This window comes from Etheostoma spectabile, chromosome 3 (genome assembly GCF_008692095.1).
Source record: "Etheostoma spectabile isolate EspeVRDwgs_2016 chromosome 3, UIUC_Espe_1.0, whole genome shotgun sequence".
NCBI classification, from domain to species: domain Eukaryota; kingdom Metazoa; phylum Chordata; class Actinopteri; order Perciformes; family Percidae; genus Etheostoma; species Etheostoma spectabile.
Window position 1 is genome coordinate 31,611,797 of NC_045735.1, and position 23,251 is coordinate 31,635,047.

The 23,251-nt window shown below is 40.6% G+C and overlaps 1 protein-coding gene across 3 annotated transcripts; it reads left to right on the plus strand.

Annotated features, from left to right (window-relative positions):
- Positions 1-7,496: 7,496 nt before the first annotated feature.
- LOC116676455 (galectin-9) lies at positions 7,497-21,725 on the plus strand. Of its 3 annotated transcripts, none has more exons than XM_032507543.1 (8): positions 7,497-7,769; positions 10,510-10,598; positions 12,851-13,058; positions 15,040-15,162; positions 15,336-15,572; positions 17,326-17,414; positions 19,092-19,248; positions 21,138-21,725. In XM_032507543.1, exons 1-8 carry the CDS (start codon positions 7,731-7,733, stop codon positions 21,282-21,284), a joined length of 1,089 nt encoding a protein of 362 aa, XP_032363434.1. In that variant the 5' UTR covers positions 7,497-7,730; the 3' UTR covers positions 21,285-21,725. The 3 variants fall into 3 exon arrangements, with proteins under 3 accessions (XP_032363434.1, XP_032363433.1, XP_032363435.1); XM_032507542.1 differs by having other exon boundaries at positions 15,040-15,159; positions 15,333-15,572; XM_032507544.1 differs by having other exon boundaries at positions 15,040-15,159.
- The last annotated feature ends 1,526 nt before the right edge of the window (positions 21,726-23,251 follow it).

A 23,251-nucleotide genomic window follows, 5' to 3' on the forward strand; every position in this document is an offset into this window, starting at 1 on the left:
ATGCCAGCTAAATGTGCAGTACATGTTGATGCAATATTATCATATACAATATAAAAACATATAATAAGACTACTTACATCAAAAACAGTACCAGGATCAGATCTAGTTTTTGACATTTCTTACATTCAAGACCAAAATAGGAAGTAAGCCGTAAACATATCAAAATGAATTTAAAAAACATTGGGCGGTTGTGCCTCAGGTTGTAGAAGGTTGGTGGTTTGATCCCTGGCCCTGCAGTCCCATGCTGAAGTGTCCTTGGGCAAGACACTGAACCCTGAATTGCTCCGGAATTGGTGTGTGAATGTTATTTGGAAGTTTGAATAAAGTGTAAATGTAATGTAATAAGTATTTAAGGTGTAATAACAGGAGCTGTGCAGTTCATAATTCAAACCCAATGAAAGTACATCAGTATCAATTATCCAGTTGTATTTCTACATAGGAGAATGTAGGTAATATCTAGGTAAACAGAGAATGTGCCCTAATGGGCTTGCATGAATAATTGGATGGTATTCCATGCCATGAATCAATCCATATTTACAATGTGCTCGATTCCATTGTATTTATAGTGTCAAATCACAACAGGAGTTCTCTCAGGATACTTTACAGATAGTGTAGGTCTAGAACACACTATCATTTACAGAGACAACAATTTCCAACATGTGAGCAAAGTGTGAGCGGCCCACACTGGACAGACCGAGACACATTGTGGGCCCATACAATACACACACTGTGGGCACTTTATTTTTTTGAACACAATGCGTGGCTTGAAGTTTATGAGCCTAGAGAGGCTGTGTTATATTGGGGTTTGTAATTTTTGGCGTCATTGTTGTGTTATAGATATATCTTTTTATGCATGTTACAGGCTTACAAAGTGAAAAAGCCCAAAGTGCCAAAAAAAAAAAAAGCCCAAAGGGACTCACCCTCTCCAACAGAAACCACTGTTCACAAACAGCTCTATTGTAGTCCAGCCGTTGCTCCTGTGATAAACAAGCGTCACTTTGTAAAACACTTTATAGTGCTCGCCTAGTTGCTAGCGTGGCACGCCCTAATTCTCCGCTTCTGACTGGCTAGTAGTCCTTACCTAGCTACTGCACACGTTTGACTCCCAACAAAGATGGAACCGAAGTGAGATGTGTCACTCTGTAGCTAGAACAGAGAGCTCAACACACAGGGTGAAAAGAGGAGCTGCAGCAATGTGCAGTACAACCAAAACTTGGTTGTTGTTTTTTTGTTAAATTAAACCATGTAAACATGTTTTACAAACCTATTCTAGTACAACCTCAAATACAATTTAAACCTGAAATAGCGTATATGGGTGTTTAGCAAACTTTTTAAACACAACGTTGAAATATTAAGCAATCAGACTCTGCTACCAATTATTTGTCAAGCTCAAAGTTTAACTCCCGATGGATAATTAGATTTGTTGATTCCATAATAATTAGTTACAGAAAGCTGTGCGGGTAAACAGTTTATATATACAGTTTCATTATTTAAAATGTATTTAAACTGCAAAAACCCAGATTTACGGTAATCCTGAAGTGCAAATACCCAGAGTTAGACAATCCAAAATTATAACTGAACAAATACACGGGGAACAAGCAGGAAACACTCGACAATAGACGACAAACCTACACCAGACAAAGGAAGCACACAGAGACTAAGGGTACTTCCTATAGCACTTAAATTGCCTCCTCACAGCCTCCACTTGCCTTCCTTCCTCGCGTCTTAGACCCTCCGACCGAGGAGGCACGGGAGTGACACGAGGAAATCATCTAAGGACAGAGGAAAGGAGCAAATGTGTTTTGGAGGGTTGAGACCTCCAATCCTCTGAAGCGTGACATGAATTCGTCAGCTTTACAGGCAGAGTTAGCAACTCCTTCAGATGCACGGCTTCCAGGAAGGCTCGTGTTCCCTCGCCCATATCTCCTCGTTGCTCGCTCTCCGGTCCAGAAATAAGAACTTTGAGACGGCCTTCACCAAGGAGGGACAGAACAACTTCTGGTTCAGCCAAGGACCGAGGAGTTGAGGAGCTATCCCATAAGGATTATGAGATTCAGCATAAATACACAGGGTGACGAGGGACAGGTGACATGAGGGCTGATGAACAGGCAGACAATCACAGAGGCGGGAAAACACAAAGCAGGACAAGAGAAACTACAACTACAAAATAAAACAGGAAAATAAAGCAAGAAAACATCAACAAGAATCGGGGGCAAACTAAATAGAATACAGCAAAATGAACAAATGACAGGGATACAAGCAAAGCAAAGAATGAATTAACACAATAAAACAGGAAAAACTAAAACAACTGAAAACCGCAACAATGACATTCTCCTCCTTTGCACCGGGCGGCAGCTGACTGGGAAACGGTAACGTTGGCAGGGCTCCTTCCGCACGTCTGTCTTTGCTTTTAATTAATAAACTGAATGGACAGCTGTTTAACAAGCGTCTCCCGTCCTTCCTTCGACCACTTCACATCAGTTGTGGCTCCCTAGACCCTTTCGGCTATCGGGACTTAATAGGCTGAATTCATTCACAGACAGACAAGAGTTAAAAAATCTAAATTATTCACATGCACTTACAGAACATTACTGCCATACTGTATATGTATTATAAAATGACAAAACATTTGGTAACAAGTCAGGATTCACAGAGAAACACTTTCTTGGTAATGAGAGGGAAATCTGCCTCAAGAGGGAACCTCCAAATACGGGTGTATGCTCTACCGGGTGAGCTACCCAGGCGCCCGTGGATTACTTATTATATTCCCCGGTGTGTGCTATATTGCTCCTTCTCGCTGAGCCGTGGCGGCTGTGCCTACATGCACCAGGATGCATTGCGTGTGCGCAGCAACTTCGCCAAGCTGTTTCAGTTAACAAAATAAACTCACAAAATGTCAAGAACAACTTCTGAAATCACCTTTGTCGCCCCAATTCGCCGTCACCAGATGCTTCTTTTCACCTGGCAGTGAGCAGCTTCATAAGAAGGAAGTTGACTGCATCACAAATATATTTATTTATTTATTCCTCCCATAGAATCCATCTCCTTCCAAAGGGGTGCTGACAAGTTGTTAGTGCAGTGACAAAAACGAGATCCAGATGTGTTCCAGTGGAGATAATCTTAAACTCTAATCCTGGGATTTGAACCTAGATGGGTTTGGCGAGCGCTCTCCGCTGCATTCCTTTGTTCCCCTGCACTGCTTACTCCACTAACTGTCCATTTACAGTAAGAGAGTCTTTCTCTTTCGGTAAATCTGCACAGATTTAAATCTGACGTAAATCTGCACAGACTTACAGAAAGTGAAGTGAGCACCGATTGACAAAGGACGAGAAAGTTTCCCGAGCTTTGAAGCAAATTTGACATTGCAGCCAAACAGTGAAATTACAACTTCACAGACTCACTGTACACGGTGAAAGAAAAGTCTGTAAATCAGTGGGTGCGTTATTCCGAGCATCACAAACAGAACTGACTTGTTTCACTGTCAGAATTTGAATTTAACAATTAAATTCACGTGAATTATATGATTGGTTTTTGGCAGGTATTGAGTCAGTCATTATCCATGATAACCTTTTAAATGACCATGATAACTTTTAATTGTCCCTTGGCAATGGAAACACATTTTGCGAAGATTGCATTCAGCGTCTTCAGTATGAATATTTACACCATAATCACAGTTTGAAGAAATGTCTGCATTAAACAAAAGTCAACATTTCAAAAATCGGTTCACTGCATCCTTGCTCTACGCCTCTGATGTGATGTCCTCAGAAACACTGTTAGTTCTGATGTTTTTCAATCAGAAAACAACTCTTCATAAATCAGCTACATAAATATATATATTTTAAACATCCATGTGCTAGCCCAAACCATGAATGCATTCCCATTCTAAATTTCCCTAACATTTGCTCTTTTAAATCCATAATTTTAATCTGCTATCTGTTACTGTTTTATCATTTATATCATAATGTCTATCTGCATTTTGTAAATAAGGGCTGGAACCAAAGAGAATATGAGAATGTCACACGGATTTACAGTAAGAGGAAGTCACAAGAGGTCAGGAGGACTGGGTTTCAATAGCAGAAGTGTTTCAAACTGAAGTAAGGTTTGCTTTATCATTCCTGGGATTACCACTTCGCCTTTCTCGCTTTGTCACATTTGACGAGGGTCATAAAAAAGGAAGGTTTCACAATTCTCAAATGCTTGTCGGTCTTTCCTTGACCCTCACTGACCCTGTGGATGGTGATGAAACACGCCACAGTATGTCTGTATCTTATCTGCAGTCACGTTCCAGTCAGAAACATGACTGGGAGGCACATGACACTCATCAACGCTTGCAATGCTTATGTGTAGAACTGCTCTTTTACAAGTAAAAGTACCACAAGTTTATCATTGATTTATGTGCAGTTATACATTTAAACATTTTAGACAAGGTTATTTTTGCATATTCATGCATGTTAGTGTTCTTGCTTTCTTATTACTTCTTTTTAAATGTGGTTATCTACTAAAACATAACCTGATGTTACCATTGCTTTTATCATCCCAAACGTTTTGAATACTTTTTGGATAGTTTGGATCCAAAGTCCCCACATGTAGTTAATCTCTCTGAGTCAACATTCCCTGCTCCAATGACTCACTTCCTTTTCTGGCATCCTGGTCTGTCCGGGCCAGAAACCGTTGTGCAAACTGACTTTAAACTTATTATCAGACCTGCAGTCAGTGTGAGTGTCTGATAGCCTCAAACATCACACACATCTCATAGTGGGTTCATAACACGCACATGATCACTAATTACTCAAACTTTTGCCAGTTTCAATTGTTGACATTTTATATTTGTTCTGCCTTTTGATTCCTTTCCTGTTTTTGTATGTCATCATTTAAGTTCCTCCAGTCTGTGCAATGAATGACTAGGATTTCAGGGGAAACGAACAGGATGTGGGCAAGCATTGCAAAACCTGCAGCGAAAAACAAGTAAATACTTGCCCGAGTTGGGTAATCACTTACAGCAAAAATGTGTGCTTTTAAAGATTTATTTGGGCCATGTTGGCCTTTAATGGATGGGACAGAGAGAAAGTGGGGCCTTGTGGGCTTTTAAACTTGTTGCTATAATTCTTGTGAATGCTGGCTTTTTATATGGATCTATTTACAGTCTGCATGGTCTTTCAGTGATAATGTTACTTTGACAACAATACAAAGTAAACATGATGTCCACTCACTGTGTGTCATATGGTCTATGCTCATTTATTGAACATTTAATTGGATATATGCACTTTTGCACATGTGCACATTTTTATGAAGTATTATACAGTATGAAGCTGCTGTTAGGGCACCGGAGCAATGCATCCATGGGAAGTACATTTACATATAATGCAGTCAACAAGCTGCTCATTACACATCTATGCAAAGTGACAGCTGTACTGTAGAAAAGGTGTGTAGCTGAGCTCCGGTTCCCTAGAACTGTTGCACCACATTCTGCACCACATTCTGCACCACGGTTATACACCCTCTTGTTTCCAAGCCCTGGCTCAGGCGACATGCAGCAAAGGGCCGCAGATTGGATTCAAACCCGGACCACTGCCAAGGACTCAGCCTACATGTGGCACACACTCTGTGCCACCATATCTGGAGATTTCAATCTATGTAAAACACCTGACGCCTGTTTTCAAACCAACAGCCCACATAGGAAATAAATATGATGCAATGTAAGAAAAACGCAGCATCAGAGCCATTAACAGTATGGCTAGTTCAGAAGGTTCCCAAACCTTTTCATGTTAAGAACCCCAAACTGAAATAAATTAGGCCACGGACCCCCATCTGATAGGATTTATGCTTTTCCATGTTTTCATCACAGTGTATGAAACCCATGACCAAAACAGCCTTACATTCATCAGTCGTCGTGTTACTTATGAATGTAATAATAGTGATTAGAAATGATTGCCCTTTTTGCCGGGGACCCCCTGCACCCTACTTAAGGATCCCCTGTGGGTCCCCGGACCCCACTTTGAAAACCACTGGGATAGTTGCTGAGATTTCCTAGAACTGATGAGAAGACCTGCCTTTAAATTAAAGTGTGAATGCAAGGAACATCATGACACTGTGAGATTGAGTATAAGGTGACACAACTACTACCGCCACTGAAGTTTGTATGGTCCATTAAAGCTTTACATCTGGAATGACTCATTGTGGACGACTGGGACTGGGACAGTTGTCTCGGCTAATAGACACAGTAACTCCAGAGAAACACTGAGAATTACGTTTTTCACAAAGATGGACCAACAGCAGTCTTGGAAGAAGTATTCAGATCCTTTACTTAAGTAAAAGTACTAATACCACACTGTAAAAATATTCCTTTACAAGTAAAAGTCCTGCGTTGAAAATGTTACTTAAGTAGAAGTATTATCAGGAAAATGTACTTAAAGTATTATAGTGGTCAATGCAGAAAACTCCTCCCATTTTAGAAAGTGTAAAGGATCCAAACAGTTGTGTTTAATGGTCTAATCATCCAGCTGGACTAGGCAGTTATATAGATTTTTATTTTATCAGATTTTATAAACTACATGTGTTTCTTCCCCTCCGCATCAGCTCTGCCTACATCAAGCGACTCCAACTGGTCCTCACCCCCCCCGCTCCAAATCCTGGCATCACATCACTGCAGTCCTAAAACAACTCCACTGGGTCCCCATCTCCCACCGGATCACCTACAAAATCCTGGTCCTCACATTCAAAGACCTCCACCATCTGGCCCCCTCATACCTCACTGACCTCCTCTCTCCATACCCCCCCTCACGGTCCCTCAGATCTACCTCAGCCGGTCTTCTCTCCATCTACAAGTCCAACCTCCACAGTTTCGGGGACAAAGCCTTCTCCAGTGCAGCTCCCAGGCTCTGGAACTCCCTCCCCCAAGAGATCTGTGACTCTGAGTCCCTCACCATCTTCCAGTCCCGCCTCTTTACCTCCGCCTAACTGTAGCCACACTCCAAAGGGAGGGGCCCTTTTCATCTGTGCCTAAATCTGGTTTTGTTTAATTTGTCTTGTTTTGTTCAGCCTTGTTATGATTTCAACCTTGCCCTGGAAAGCAAATTTGGGTCCTTGAAAAGCACTATACAAATTAAATGTATTAATTATTATTTATTATTGTTATTATGTGTAAAGTAACTTGTAACTAAAGCTGTCAGATGAATGTAGTGGAGTAAAAAGTACAATATTTCTCTCTGAAATGCGGAGTAGAAGTAGAAAGTGGCATGGAAAGAAAAGACTCAAGTAAAGTACAAGTACCTCGACATTTGTAGCCTACTTCAGTACAGTACTGGATTACATGTACTTGGTTACATTCTACCACTGAGCCTCAACAAGCACCAGTTATCTGAAAGGCTCCAGCAAAGTAGAAGCAGGCAGAGCCAGACATGAGGATGAAGCCACAGGAAATAATGAGGAATGAGGAAACGGAAGCACAACCCTTCAAGCTGTTATGAAGTCGACCGACTTAACTTGATGAGATGCTGTTTTACCAAAAGATAACACGTTGACTCAATCAGTGCAGCCTGTGTGTAGCGGTTCTCTTGTTTTTAGCTGCGTTGCTGGAAGTGTAGTTTCTTAAACACCGCCCACTGTGGGGAAATCGAAACCTAACTGTGCATTAAAAAAAGCGCTCCTTGTAAAAGTCTCCCATTTTCCATTAGAGTCCGCTGCGCTCATTCCGCCGCTCAGCAAACCTGCGCAATTCAGTTTCGGACAACATGGCCTACAACCAGCAGCAGACACCTTTTTATAACCCAGTAAGTGATTCAAACTTGTCTTGACGTTCGTGAGGAGGCGATGTGATGATGTGTGAAGGCGCTGCTCTGCTCGGGCTGTGTCAGCTCCGCTGTCCTGTTATCGGCTGGCTGCAGGAAACAGCCGTTAAAACTCTGGGTGATTGTCAAAATGTCGACAACTTTCAGGGCCTTTTTATGCATTTACGTCTGCTCTTAAATTCGATACAATACCTATATAAACAATTAGAATAGCTTAGTAATAAACTTTTTTTGTTTGTTTCCCAGGGTAGGCTACTTATTAACACATTTTTGTATTTTGTAGTCTAAATAACGAGTCTATAGACTGCTGCCTTAACGGAGAGAAGGAAACAGCAGCTTTGCCTCACACAAAGTGTCATTTTGGCTTCAGGTGTCTGTTTGTACTTCTTTTTCTTTAGTAACCCCCTGGCTCTTTTAGAACATAGACTTTTAACATGTACAGAAGATGTTCTTTTCTACTGCATGTCCATATTCTTCAATAAAATTTGAATTGAAAAAGAAAAGGGTGTCTGGTTGTACTAACCGATGGTTTGTTCGCAGACTGAAGTGTGTCAAGGCCAAGCACTTTCAAAATAATACCTGTAATTGGATGAACCCTTTGTCTATCACATCTACCACTTACGTAGTCTACTGCGTCAGGCTAGTGAGATATGCATCCTTCCTGTCGCCATTTTGGGACTGAAGTCTCAGAGCATCATGAGCTAACATGGCAATTGTTGCCTTCACTGCCATAGTGGATTATTCCACGGATATATTAACTTACCACAGCAGCATGCCATCAGGGGCGTAGCACACATTTCTGGGCCCTTTTTTTTTCTGGGTGCTCCGTCTCCTTTCCCCCCCCAGTCTGACGCCCCTGCGGGCCTCCAGGCACCGTGGCCGGTTGGTGTAGTGAGCGGCCGCCGGCCAGTGCCGCCAAGGATCAGTTTCCATAGTGGGATATGCCATCAGCCACCGGCAAATGCTGCTGTTGTGAGCTGCATGTGGCGCCAGGGGATTACTTTATGCCCATATCACCAATATAGACTGTATATAGACATATATTTGTATGTTTATGCATGCCACCATAGCCAGTCTGACTAATCAATACCAGAAATAAGTTAACCATTTGAAAAGCATGTAACATTACACCTTTCTCTCGTTCGTTCTGTTTCTGGGATATGAGTGATGCTAAATCATTTTATATATCATCATAAACAACGTACCCTAAGCCTAAATTAATATTACAGCTATAGCTAACAGTCTGACCAACATTATTCCATAACTGAGATTTAAAGCCAACAACGTTAGGGCAATAAAATGTATGGCTACTTTACACCATAATAAACGAAAAATAAAATTACTTTTGGCATGTTTAATAGAATGTGATCACACATGTCATCATATTAAACTTAACTTCAAAAATTAACCAGGCATACGCAGCCTATGGCATGCCATTATTTCTTATTTGACATAAAGCCATTTTGAATGACTTATACTAACGTTACCTTCCACCTGCCGTCAAACGCTTGGTGTGTTGAGCGGCCAGTTCCACCAGGGGACCGGCATGTACCACAGTGGCTGACCATATTAAGCAAACACTTATGTCAGACAAAGTATATTTTATTTAAGTAATTAGTATGTATAACTAAGATGCTGAAAATTATGTATTCATTATTAGGAAAGCTAGGCCCACATAGCATAATATATGGCTTTATTAATGATTTTGTCACTTTTTCAATGTTTTTTGTTGCTTATTCTGACATTTTTGTTGCTTTCTGCAGAGTTTAGTTGCCTTTTTTGAGTTTTTACCGACGGTTTTGGCACCTTTTCCAACATTTGTTGTCTTTTAACATTCCATTCTCTTTTAGTGTTTTTTCCCTCTATTTTTTTTTTTCAAAATGTTTTTGTCGGTGTTTTTAATACACAATCTCCCTCCCCCATGATAAACCCAAAGTTGGGCCCTTGATAGGTTATATTTCTGGTGCCAAAAAGGTTTTCCTCTACAGCAGTTTCACCCTTCCTACCACTAGTGACATCGGCCACAACTCGATGTTAGTCTCACTCCTCGCTTGTTTGTATTTCCTCAACCAATCCCAGCTCTCCTGGGCAGCTCTAACCAAGATGCCCCAACTCAGAGTCATTACCTGTATCTGTGTCATGTGGGTTTCTCCACTGCTAGCAGCTGGTCCTGAGTGTATAGTTGAGTCCAATGGGAGGAGTGAAATATAAACACAGATTAGAAACGATTATGTCGCCCCATAGTCACCCAAGTAAATATAACATTTGTACACTGTAGATAGTAGAAGTAATAATGATACAACAGTGAAATGTATAAGGCTAATGACACAGCACATGGTAATAAAACAAAAGTATGTAAAAAAGGTAAAGAGATTACATAAAATTGTGAAGCAATTAGGAACCAGGTTGCTTGCCACGTGGTCTAGAACCAGCAGTATCCTGGCCATCTAGAAGCAAGAGCATGCCACAACTGTCCTAATGTGCTACGTTACCAGGAATCACATTTATTTTCATTTTTTACTTTGTTTACCAACATTCTGTGGTTGATGTTAACTTAACCTAAGATATGTACAGTAGGAACCATGTTTATCCATTTTATCCCAAAAGTTAAAGCATCGGTCGCAAATCCCAAAATTGCCTCAAGCGGCTTTATGCTAGCAGTAACAAGTTTGCAGTTAGAATGAAACCCAGCCATTAACCTGTAAAGTCCTGTTCTTTGTAGATAATCCCCTTCACTGGATCAATCCACGGTGGTCTGCAGGAGGGGAAGTCCATCAACATCAGTGGACGAGTCCTGCCTGGAGTCGATAGGTCAGACTGCTTTTCTCATCTTTTATCCTTCAGCTCTTAGTCCTTATATATGGTTGCAGTAAAGTACAAAATTTAACATCTTATAAAATATTTTAATCAAAACAAACAACCAAAACACATTAATTTTTCAGAACAATAACTTTTATTTTTGTTTCCTGAAATGCTGTGTTTGTGGTTTCCTTAATTTGATAAAATGATTCCGTTCTGATTCTTTCCTGTACTCCTGGTCCGAGCGCCGACTGTGGCGAAGGCCCTATTGAAACTGAAGGAATCCTTCCTTTCCTTTCTTCCAGCAAATGAATTGCCTTTTAAAGGGCTTACCATACTCAAAAACTCACCCAAAATTGGCGGTTGCTTCAAGTCAGAGTAAAATTTACCTATTTTAAGTGTTTCGGGAATAGGCGCACAAAAATGGCTCGCTAGCGCCCCTTACAAAGTAAAAAAAAAAATGGAACCCCTGCAGTTCGTTTAACATGGACTAACAAATCTTGGTACACATATGTAACATGTCAAACCGTACAAAGCTTATTGGAGCAATACAATAAACCCAACAGGAAGTCCACCATTTAGAATTGAAAGTTTGAAATTGCTGCGATTTTGGCCATTTCCACATGTCGTACTTTAATAAACTCCTTCTAGAGATTTCATCCAATCAACTTCAAATTTGGTTTGTGCCATCTTAAGACGTTAAAGATGAAAAGTTAATTAAAGAAAAACTATAAGTAATATGGCATGACTATGGCAGGGCGGCCATTTTGTGCAATTCACCATCAAAAGTGGGTGTAACTTGAGTGTACATTGTTCGTATGGCTCGAAACCTTTCAGGATTTGTAAGAGACCAAGCCTGACGACATATACACGTATTGGCTCAAATTCATAGCACCCCCTAGTGGCCCCCCAAACTCCTCCTAGAGATTTAATCCAATGGACTTCAAATTTGGTCTTTACCATCTCAACACCTTAAAGATGAAAATGTATTAAAAGAAAAACTTTTTGTCAAACGGTGTGAGCGTGGTGGCCATTTTGAGTATTTAGTGATCAACAAGAAAGTGGCCGTAACTACAGTGTACATTGTCCAATCTGCTTGAAATTTCCCACAATCAGCAAGGGTCCAGGCCTGAGGACATCTACATGCCGATATTGACTTTTGGTCATAGCACCCTTGGTAATAATTTTTATTTCATTGGGATTTTCAAAAGAATGAATGTAAAGACATGTTAAAGGCGTTGAGTTTCTTGTAAACTGAGTTTAAGAGAGAGTTATTTGCTTCATCCTCCAACATTTGGAAAGCTGTTGAGAAGACAATCTGAACTCATTGCCTCTTTATCAAGACCATGAGATCCAAAATATCAGGGATCCACTCATCTTAACATTGCTCCAAAACAAAACATGAACAGATTTCCCTAACATTAGTTATTTGTAGTTATTTATGAGTTCTCACTAAAATAATATGATAATAATTTGTTTTATTGTCACAACAGAGGAACATCAAAATATATTAAATTTCTGATAAAAGTGGCTCAGTGGTAGAGCGGTTGCCTGCCAATCGGAAGGTTGGTGGTTCGATCCCCACCACTGCAGTCATTGTCGAAGTGTCCTTGGGCAAGACACTGAACCCCAAGTTGCCCCCGGTGCTGCACATCTGAGTGTGATGTGTGTGAATGTTTATCTGATGAGCAGGTGGCACCTTGTACGGCAGCCTCGGCCACAGTGTATGAATGTGTGTGAATGGTGAATGTTTCCTGTAGATGTAAAAGCGCTTTGAGCAGTTGTTAAGACTGGAAAAGCGCTATATAAATACAGCACATTTACATTTACATAAATGAAATGTATAAAAATACAAACCTAAAACCCTTTCATCAAAAACACAATTACAAAAAAAGAATCAGTGTTGCCAATAGGGCTGTTGTAGAGCGCCCTCTGGTGGACAAACTATGCAACGCCAATACTCAAATGATTGATCGTTTGTTTTTATTAAATATTCAAATGATTCAGATAAATGAATATTGAAAAAAAAATGCTGAGAACGATAGTTGGGGAAATGCCTAATATCGGCCCGCCGATATATCAGTCGGGCTCTACTCCATAGTATCATTATTTTTGGTTCTATTTACTATTAGGGTAGCTTGCAACATAAAACAAAAAATAACTAACCATATTTTGGCCATTTACACAAAAATTCTTATAATAAAACAGTTTAATAGTGATAATTTCTTGTAGACCATTAAATGAGGACTTCTGCTTTTTTCCAGGTTCCATGTGAATTTACAGTGTGGTTCCAGGACCAATGCGGACATCGCTGTCCACATAAACCCACGATATGACAGCCACCCCGGTTATGTTGTTATCAACTCCTTACAGAATGGCAACTGGGGGCCCGAAGAGAGGAAGCAAAACTCGCCGTTTCCTGCTGGCTCTAACTTCAGCCTCACCGTCACAGTCACACGGGACTCCTACCAGGTCAGAAGGGTCAAAACTGTTGGAAATGAAAATGATCCACTAAAGCCGTTTTCACATACAAACTCTGGCCTGTGAATGTCCATGGCAACGGGTCCGTACATTGTCCGTAGTTCCCATTTCACACATGTAGCACACAACAGGAGATGTCTGTATCAGACGGGTTCTCACTGGAAACACTCTGGTTTAGACCAGGGGTGGCGCCTGGTAGAGCGTGCAACAGACAGGGTGCCATTACACTGCGTTACAGAGCCGTTTGTAATTTGGTCATAAAGTCTCTTGGTGATGCTTAAATGCATCTGACGGTTTAAGCATGTATGTAAATCGCCCTTCTTCTTCACCCTCGGATATTTGTTTCCCTCCTGGTGTTGTGATTGGCAGTAAATATCATCACAACAGCCACTTGTTTACTGTGAATTCTCTAGGGCCTTTTAGACCAAACGCTCGCTAGCCAAAGTTAGTGCATCTACAGCGGACTGTGCTCAAGGTTCATTCAGTTTGAAACACTGTTGTTGGGCAGCAAAAGCCAGAGGCGAACTTACCATTAGGCAAAGGTAGGCAATTGCCTTAGGCCCCAAGCTACCAAGGGCCCCGTAAAACGCCTCATAAACTTATGGTTACGATTTGTTGTCTTACTTTCACCAATTCATTATATCTCTAAACATTGATACGCTAAAGTGCTATCCGACTGTTTAATTCATGATGAGAAACTCCCCCCAGTCCCCACTACATTGGACTATTCCATTATCCTACTGCGCATCTGCGTGTGTTTGTGAACAAACGGCTCAGCGCGTGCTGTAAGCGAGGCTACAGACAGTTGAAAAATGAAGCGAAGCTACCAAAGTAGTTCTGAAAAAAGGAAGAAGCGGGAAGAAAGCAGAAAGTTTTTAGCAAAACTTCCAAAGGTATCAACCTTTTTCACGACGGCTACTGACAACACTAACATTAACGTTACTAAAGAGCATCAAGAAGCCGCGGTGCTTGCGCCAGCAATGCTAACACTGATGAAGAGTAGCAGTCACCCTAATCAATGTGTTATGATTGAAGATGATCCAGCGCTCTGGCCAAAACAGCTGTCAGACAGAGAGCGCTGCTCAATAGTGGGGACCACAACAAGTCAGGGACAGAGTTTTTTCCAAGAAATCAAGAGGGGCGCAGATTTACAAGCAGTAACAATTACATGCAAATGAAAAATGGAGAAAAGATAAGCAGGTTTTGGCTCCTATACAATGAAAAAAAAAAGGATTGAAAAGGGTGAGAACAAGGGTTGTGGAGGGCCCCATGCCTGTGTTTGCCTTAGGCCTCAAAATGACTAAATCCGCCCCTGGCAAAAGCCTTGGAAAAAATTTCAGGGTTTCAGAGCGCAGTGGCTGCGTTGCCGCTTTTGGTCTGAAAAGCCCAACACACTCTCGGCTCTATCTGAGGGAACTCGGATTTTGTGATTGGGAGCTGCACGATCCGATCTGACTGGTTTGGACATTTGCATTCCCACATACAGCTCCTCCAGGTAATGTCTAGATAATTACAGAATGGCAGTGCTTGTGTGAAAGCGGCTTTAGTTTTGTCCGAGATTTAACTACATTTACAAATCCTGTGTGTTTCTCATCTGTGAGTGCACAACAGATCTTTATGAAGTGCAGTACACAAAATTATCTTTTGTACAGAAATGACCATTCAAAGAATAATTTAAAATAAACAGAAAACATAATAAACTCTCAAATTTGCTTGCACTTATTCTTCGCTCAATCGGAGAGTTTGACAATCAGCCACAATTTCGGCCCCTTTTTCTGAGTTGCAGTCTTCAATCCGGTTGCTCATGGGATTATTTGGGGAAGCAATCAGAGATGGTAACTGGATGGAGTAAAAAACATACACTCTTTTCAGGTTGTAATTATTTCTAGAAAGATCTTATTTACGTGCAGGAAGAAATATCTTTCTTTGCTCAGAAATGACACCCAAATAAAGTTCCATATTTTCTCCCCAGCTGAACGTCAATGGCTGCCACTTTATGGAGTACAGACACCGTATCCCATTTCACCAGGTGGACACCATCTCAGTGGGCGGGAAAGTAGAAATTTCCTCCATTGCCTTCCAGAACCCTATGGTGAGGATGCTGCCACTATAAGGCATTAATGGTGTTTTATTTATGTCAATACTCTCATTACAAATAATCACAAACCTACTAAATGAATCAACATGTAGAGAGGACATGAACAGCATAACAAAAGGGGAAATGAGATTGAAGTTGTTTCCTTTTGTCTTCAAATTCCTGGACAGCAGGCATTTCCTGCACAGCCTGCATTTGCCGCTCAAGTAGCCTATCCCACCCAGGCTGGCTTCCCTTCTTATCCAGGGTTTCCCCCGCAACCTGGATTCCCATCTCAGCCTGGATTCCCATCTCAGCCTGGATTTCCAACTCAGCCTGGATTCCCATCTCAGCCTGGATTCCCATCTCAGCCTGGATTCCCATCTCAGCCTGGATTCCCCTCGCATACTGGATTTCCTCCAGCAATGCCTGTGAGTATCAGGCAGGGTGAAGTTACAGTTCCGCGGACATTTTACAGAGCTGCTCTGGGGCAGCAAAAACCTAATTGCTTAAGTTAAAGTGGCCATGCAAATAGTTTTGGTTTTATTTGTACAGATTTAGAGCATTCTGTGTCTGTATTTCCTCCATTCCAATACAGTAGAGGTGAATGGAATTTTACTACTGTGGTAGATGATTAATCCTAAAATGTTAAACATACCACTAATCTATGTTGGCTTGTCAGCTAGCTAAGTTTGGTTCTATGTGTCAACAGAGATATCAGCTTTGGGACACTCCTAAAGAACCCAAGGGCAGGTACACAGAACACAACACAGGGCATATGGTTTGGGTGGGCCCCATTGGAAGGTGTAGTGAAAAGCCTTTCATTTGAGAGGGGAGATAATGGTGCATAAATACACCACTTTCAGACAGTCTCAGCTTGAAAGCATTTGTAGTTGTTTACATGGAAAATGACAGAAGTAGTTTTATCAAGTAGAGCTTCAAAAATTAAGCGAGAAAACTATCGACAGATTAACCAACAATGATAATAATTGTAAATTGCAGCCGTAGCGTCAGGAGTGAAGAAAGAGAGCTAGAGAGATTTAAACCCTGGCTCCTGTCTCACCCCAGCACAGCTGACCGGAGTGGGAAGTGGGTGTAAATGAATGTTGGTTTCAGAAAGTTACAGAAATTGTCAGACAAAACCTGTATGTTAAGACATAGTAAAGGTCTTGAGTTTCTTGTAAACTGAGTTGAGGGGGAAGTTATTTGCTTCCTCCTGTATGCCATGGTCTTTCTCGATTGCACATGATTGTGAACAACCACATGCTTTTGCACGCTTACATGTAATAGTGCCATCAATGGTCAAAACTGTTTGGTGCTATTCATTAATTATTTGTTGATTATTATCATAATCAACGGATTAATCGACAATGAAAATAATTGTTAGTAGGCAACCCTAGTAAAAAAAAAAAGAAAAAAGAAAACAGAGCTAGATAGATATAAGCCCTGGCTCCTGTCTCACCTCTGCACATCTGACCAAAGTGTGAAGCCGGTGTAAATTGGGGAACGCCAGTTTCAGAAAGTTACAAAAAGGAGAGATTCTGAAAATATTTGACCATCTGCCTAGCAATTCTGAAGAAGCATACTGGTAGTGTTACGTCTAGGGATGCAGACTTGGACCGAAAAGTGCTAAGGCGTGAAGGCAGTGGAAGATTAAATTTTTTTTTAAATATAACAGCTTACAACAAAGGGAGTCCTGAGGCAGGCAGGCAGGCAAAAGGAGTTCCAAAACAATCCGAAAGCTGGAGAGAAGGGAATCAGAAACCCAAGGAAAGGAGAGACGTAGGGAGTAACAAGCAATACTCTGACAACAGACAAAGGACGCACAGAGACTAAATACACGAGGTAACGAGGGTGGTGACAAGGGAAGAAGAACAGGTGGAACACATCAGGGCAGGGCAAACAATCACAAAGGCAGGAAATCAACAAGACATGACACAGGAGAAATAGAGACTACAAAATAAAACAGGAAACTAAAGCAGGAAACATACACAAGGATGGAACTAGGAAAACAAAACACAGAACTAACATGAACTAACCATGGACAAATAACAGGACATTGCACCACTGTCAGTTTCTTCATCTTTGATCTGTAAATGAATGATCCTCGTTGTTAATTTAACTAGAATGGATAATAAGTGTGTTTGTCTAATTCATTCATTTTCCCATCGGGTCTCTGTACAGGCTGTTCCATACCACAGCGTCATCAGCGGTGGACTGAAACCTGGCAGGACCATCACTATTCAGGGGACTGTTAACCCCAGAGCCACAAGGTATGACTTGATTACTTATTGTTGCTGGATCTTTAAAACCAACCTTGTAGAAATGAAAAGACATCATCCCACTGAGGATTGTGTGTGTAGACTAGTTGAGTTCTTGCAGTTTTAAACTGTTTGACTATGTAGCCCCAGGCCACACTTTTACCTATACGCCAAATATGTGCAGCCACAGTCTGTCACTCCTCCACACCTCACAGCTTACCAATTACTACCCTAGTTTCTTTACTCAACTCGACAATTTCAACCAGAGAGTTTATGAGAATTTAATGGTGTCTTCCATTCATTTAAGGCAAACTGCAGGAGTGAAAATAAGGCTTGTGTGCACGCTGCTCCAGCACCGCAATAATTGAGATTCATAAAATGTTTAAGAATCTGACCCAAAAAAAATAAATATGCATATTTCTTGTAATTCTGTCTTTGTCTCAACAAAAGAGGCTAAAGTGTATTGACAGGAAAGAAGCAGAGGAGAAAACTGTGAAAACAGCTGGAGCAGGGCACATCATTTTTTGAAGGGCATAAGGCCAAACTGAGGAGGCACGATATGAAATTGCCTCAGACTATATCCTTATTATTTACAGAACTCCCAGACCACAGCAGACTTACTGTATCATGGAATACATAATGCATATTGTCAGGATCTGGTTTACCCTTCTCATGCCGTGACTGACTTGGTGTATGAACTCTGCTTTCCTTTCAGTGTTTCTGTGTCAGGGTTAGTTCACTTGCTGTGTGTTTCCTCATTCCAATAACTAGTTTTGCCAGTTTTCCAAATTTTACTGAAACAGTTTTATAATCATCATTCCAGTTGCTGCCCAGAGAAGGAAACTCAAACTTACATTTCTGTCTTGGCAGATATGTAATGAAAATTAACCAGTTCTAGGCCGGCACGATTCAGGGAAAAATATGAAACACGATTTTTTAGCTTAGAATTGATATCATAATTCTCTGCTACGATTTTTTTGACCACGATAAAACAAAACAAATTGTCAGTACCAAACAGATTTTTTTGGCACCTATAGCACATTGCGCATCACCACAAGCCTGTAAACAGAGGCTTCAATGAAGAGAAGGGAAAGCATTGCAGCGCTTGGGAGCACTTTAAAACCTATTTTATACAGTCTATGTTTAAAACTCACGGAAGAAAGCAGTAGTGTTTGTGATGCTGTCGGCTCGTAAAATTGAAAAAAGTTATTTAAAAATTAAATCGTGAACAGGATCAATCCAGATCGCGATTTTTTAACGATTAATTGTGCAGGCCTAACCAGTTCTTTTTCTATGTGTGCAGTTTATAAGACGTGTGTGAGGCCAGAGTTGGCCAATATGACAATATATACTACAAGAGGATTCAAATTTCTTAAATGTAGTATTTGCCAGATATTTACTATATACTGTAGTTGTTCTCCCTTTTCAACACCTCTGGGTGTATCTGGCCATTGTGGGCAATTCTGCAAATTAATGGGCAAGACTAATCTATATACAATGTTAAATCATATGATTTAAGCACTATTGTTATGAAGTATTTTGAAGTATAGACAGATATTGCTATAGAAAACTACATATACTAGTGCCTCAGATACACCGCAGCTCATCAGGCAAATCATACATATTACTACATACATATACTCCTGCAAAACCAGTGAAGACATTATACAACTCTGTGTTTCCTCTCAGGTTCAGTGTGAATCTGAGCCATCCCTCTGGCATCGCTCTGCATTACAACCCACGTTTCAACGAGAACGTTGTGGTTCGGAACACCAAGCAGGGGGACCAGTGGGGCGCCGAGGAGCGTGCCGGTGGGATGCCCTTCCACCAGGGGAAGCCTTTCACGGTAACACTGCAAACACTTCACTGACTGCACACACTGACCAGGTGGATGGGGAACACTGCACTGTTGCTTGCTCTGGAGGAGACTACTAGAACTATTGGGTCCTTGTAAATTCTGGAGTGTGGTCTATCTGTAAAGTGTCTTGAGACAACTCGTTATGAATTGATACTATAAATAAAATTGAATTGAATTGAAATTGAATCACTAGTGATCGGCACAAATGCGACGGGGCCAGGAGAGAGTTTGGAACAGATTTATTAACAGAAGGAGTCCAACCTGCATTAGGATCACAAATCCAAACACAAATGACAGAAGGGAAAAAAAGTCCCAAATCCAAAAGGTCAAAAATACAAAAAGAAGTCTAAAGAGAAAGCTAAAACAAGGAACAAGGGGAAAGAAACTCACAGAAAAACCTCAGGGAAAAAAATGCAGAAACACCAACAGGAACAGCAAACAACACTCGCTAACACACACAGTCACAAGACAATCTGACAAGATACGAGGGAAGCACAGACACTAAATACACAGGGTAACGAGATAACGAGAGGTAGGTGGCAAGAGGGCTGGAAAACAGGTGACATCAGGTAATCACATGAGCAGGAAAACGAAAAGGAAGTAAAACTAAAGACAGGACAAGACAGAGGCCCAGCCCTCAAAATAAAACAGGAAACAGAACATCCAGACACTCAAGGGGAAACTTAAGACAAAAACAACACAAGACAAGGGAGACAAGTAGGATACAAGCACAAGGAGACAAGATGGAACCAAATTAACGAATAAGGAGGAACAAAAACAAAGCAAAACACCCAAACCATCACAATCTTGCATCAGTAGTCCAAGTTTCAGTAGGAGAGATTCATGTCTTTTGTGGCACGCTGCTTTCCAGACTTAAGCCAGACAACACCCTATATATATCTTTGGAAATGTTGAACTCAACCCATTCAGCCTTTTTTCTTATGCAACAGTTGTTTTATATGTATATTTGCTTTTTTCTGTATTTGTTTATTTAATATTAATGTTTAATATGTTTGTTTATGTAAGCACCTTTCACCCTGGCAAATTCCACATAAGCCTACTTATTGTGGCAATAAATCCTTTTCTGATTGTGATTCTGACATGTCTACCTATCAACCCATGGGCTGCTTTTACACTTTTTGGGAATTCATGATCAATAAACCTTATTTATAGGAAATTATAGACGACCTGTTGTAGCCAATTCTGCTGTGTGCGTGTATAGCCATGTGTGTGTGGTAGGATTGTGTGTATGGTTTGTCCACTACGTCGCCTGCGCACCTGTGTGTATGTGTGCTAATCAGAGGTTAGAAAGGAAATTACAGGTAAGGGGGATGGAGGAATTAGGATCTGGGAAGCCACACGGTTTTTCAACCTCAGCAGTGTGCAAGCGATGTTTTTAGATCTAGTCTGCTCATTTTTAATCTTTCACGGTCAGTCTTTTTGTAGGTGTTTTTAAATGCGTTTATAAAATAAAAGGTAAACTTTGACATGATGGCAAACTTTATTATTTGCACCAGCAAGCGTTGGAAATGTTTTCAAATTCCCTACAGTGGCATTATTTTGTGGTCCGATTGCCACTACACTACCTCATTTTCCCAGTCAGGTTACTGTTTTATTCATTTTTTAAATGTTTATAAAACATCCAAAATTCAATCAAATTGTAGTATGGGTCTGTTCTTGTTATTTTTGGGCAATTTGCTTGAAAGAAACCAGGATTTCTGGAACTTTTGATACGGGTTAAATGACAACAGGAGGGTTAAAACCCCAATGTGTGGGACCTTGGTACTCCTAGTGGTAGTATCAAAAAAGACACCATGACGAGTTCAGGGACGCTCTTTCAAAGATGTGATTGGAAAATGTTCTCCCTTTTCTTTCAGCTGACTATCTGTTGTGAGAAACAGTGCTTCAGGATCGTGGCCAATGGGATTCAGCAGCACATCTATAAGCATCGTTTCCCTCACTTCCAACACATCACCACGCTGGAGATCGCTGGAGACATCAGTCTGACCTCTGTGATGGTGTAGAGACCCGGCACCACCGGCTGCTCTGGATTATCTTACAACAGAAAAAAACGCTTGCATTTATTCATGAATCCGTCCTAATCGATTACTTATGGCATTTAAGGGAGACTGTTAATTAGTGGATGCTGTTTATTTACCTCATGTGTATTCATGCTACAAATAATCGTTTTTTATATTATTATATGCTATACATATTCTGAAAACATTGTTTTTTAAAGGAAAACTCCAAGAAGGATTACCAAGTCCAGTCAGTTCAGGAATTAAGGAAATTCTGGTTGAATTAATAAGACGAAGAATTCCGAAGACGTTCTGTATAATGAAGTCTCAAAAAATGAATACTGTGATCATTGTTTAATTTTTGTGAAACATTCAAATTAAAGTATAGTGTGATGTGGTTTGTGTGAGGAATTCTTACCTGCTGGAACATGACTACATAAAAGGCAAGCAAATTAACATTTCTTCTTTTTCAACTTTTCCTTGATTTCTAGATTTTTATCTATCAATATAGATGGTCAACAAATTCACTGTAGCCTGTCAGAATGTAGTCTACCTTGCTACTGAGGCACAGCGGGCTTTGAGCTAAATGCTAACAAATCTTGCTATAGTGTGGTAGCATGCTAACATTCGCTCCCTAGAAACTGAGGCTGATGGTAATATCAATCATCTTGCAGGTATTAAAGCAAAGAATAAGAAAAATTGACATTTGGGAGCCTGGGTAGCTCACCTGGTAGAAGGGGGGGGGGGGGGGGCGTCCGGGTCTCCACCATAAAATATTGAGAGTCAAACACTTTATTCTGGTGAATTGTTATGCTATTTATGGTGCAAACGTCTTTATGTAAGAGAACTTAATTATTGTTCAAAACATCACATCTTCTAAGATGTTTTTCTTTTTAGGAATCATGTACCTCTCGACAACAAATCTGTTAGAGAACGAGACCTTGTTAAAGCCAGAAGCTTCAAAGCTGAAATCCATCATTATTTCTCACTTTGTGTTGTGTTCTTTAACCCTCCGAAAAGTAAAACACAAGTAGTCACAGTTCTAGTTTTCCTTCAATTTTGAGACGCCTGAATGTTTATTTTCTACCTTTTGGGGGGAGTGGGTTGTCTTTCTTTTTTGTTTTTGAGTGGGGACAAATCTACCTCATCTACATATTGGGGGGGGGGCATATCCCCCTATGCCTAATCTATGCCTATGCCAAATATCAAACGCTATGATAAGCCAATTAATAGCTCAACCTTATGCTCAAAGCATGTCCATGTCCTGGTGGTGCTAGAGGGAAAGTCAGGGGTCACCAAAGTCATTAGGGTACAACATCTAAGAAACAACAGTTTGTGCCAACCCATCTGGTAGAAGTAGAGTTATTAAAAGCAAAAATACATGCTGGTAAAATATTTACCTGCTGATGGAGCTGCAGGAAAATTCAGAGGATTACAAAAATCAGTAGGATTTATCCTCTGGGGACCATGAATAGCTGCACAGTCCTTGATCTTAATCCATCCGGGAGTTGTTTAGATGTTTCTGTGTGGACCAAAGTAACAGTGTTTGTTGTGTCAACTCTCATTCAGAGGAATTTGAGCTGAAGTCTATTTCTGAACATATGGCTACTGTACTCACACCACAAATCTCGAGGAACTAAGATCAGTGGTTGCCAAACTTTGTTTGTGTCAAGGACCCCTAAACTAAAACTTAGAAAATTAGATGTCAGACCCCCATCTGACAAGATTTAGTCCCAAGGTCCCCCATCTGATAAGATTTTGCTTTTAGATTTTTTATTACAGAAAGTGTATGAAACCCCTGACAGAAAAGGCATGCATTCTGTCATTGTTTACTTATGGATGGAATTATAGATAAAATAATTGTTACCTTTTTTAATTATATTTAGTATACCCCAATTTGGGAACCACTGGCTTAGATATTTTGGTTGAAAACTCCTTTCTGTTTTTGTGTGGGATACGAATGAGTTTGGGGA

Bases quoted from the DNA above. Each gene is read 5' to 3' on its own strand.
- LOC116676455 (XM_032507543.1), top strand. From the start codon at position 7,731: ATGGCCTACAACCAGCAGCAGACACCTTTTTATAACCCA. The intron at 13,059-15,039 runs GTCAGAAGGGTC...TTTTCTCCCCAG, and splicing joins TCACACGGGACTCCTACCAG to CTGAACGTCAATGGCTGCCA. The intron at 19,249-21,137 runs GTAACACTGCAA...CTTTTCTTTCAG, and splicing joins ACCAGGGGAAGCCTTTCACG to CTGACTATCTGTTGTGAGAA.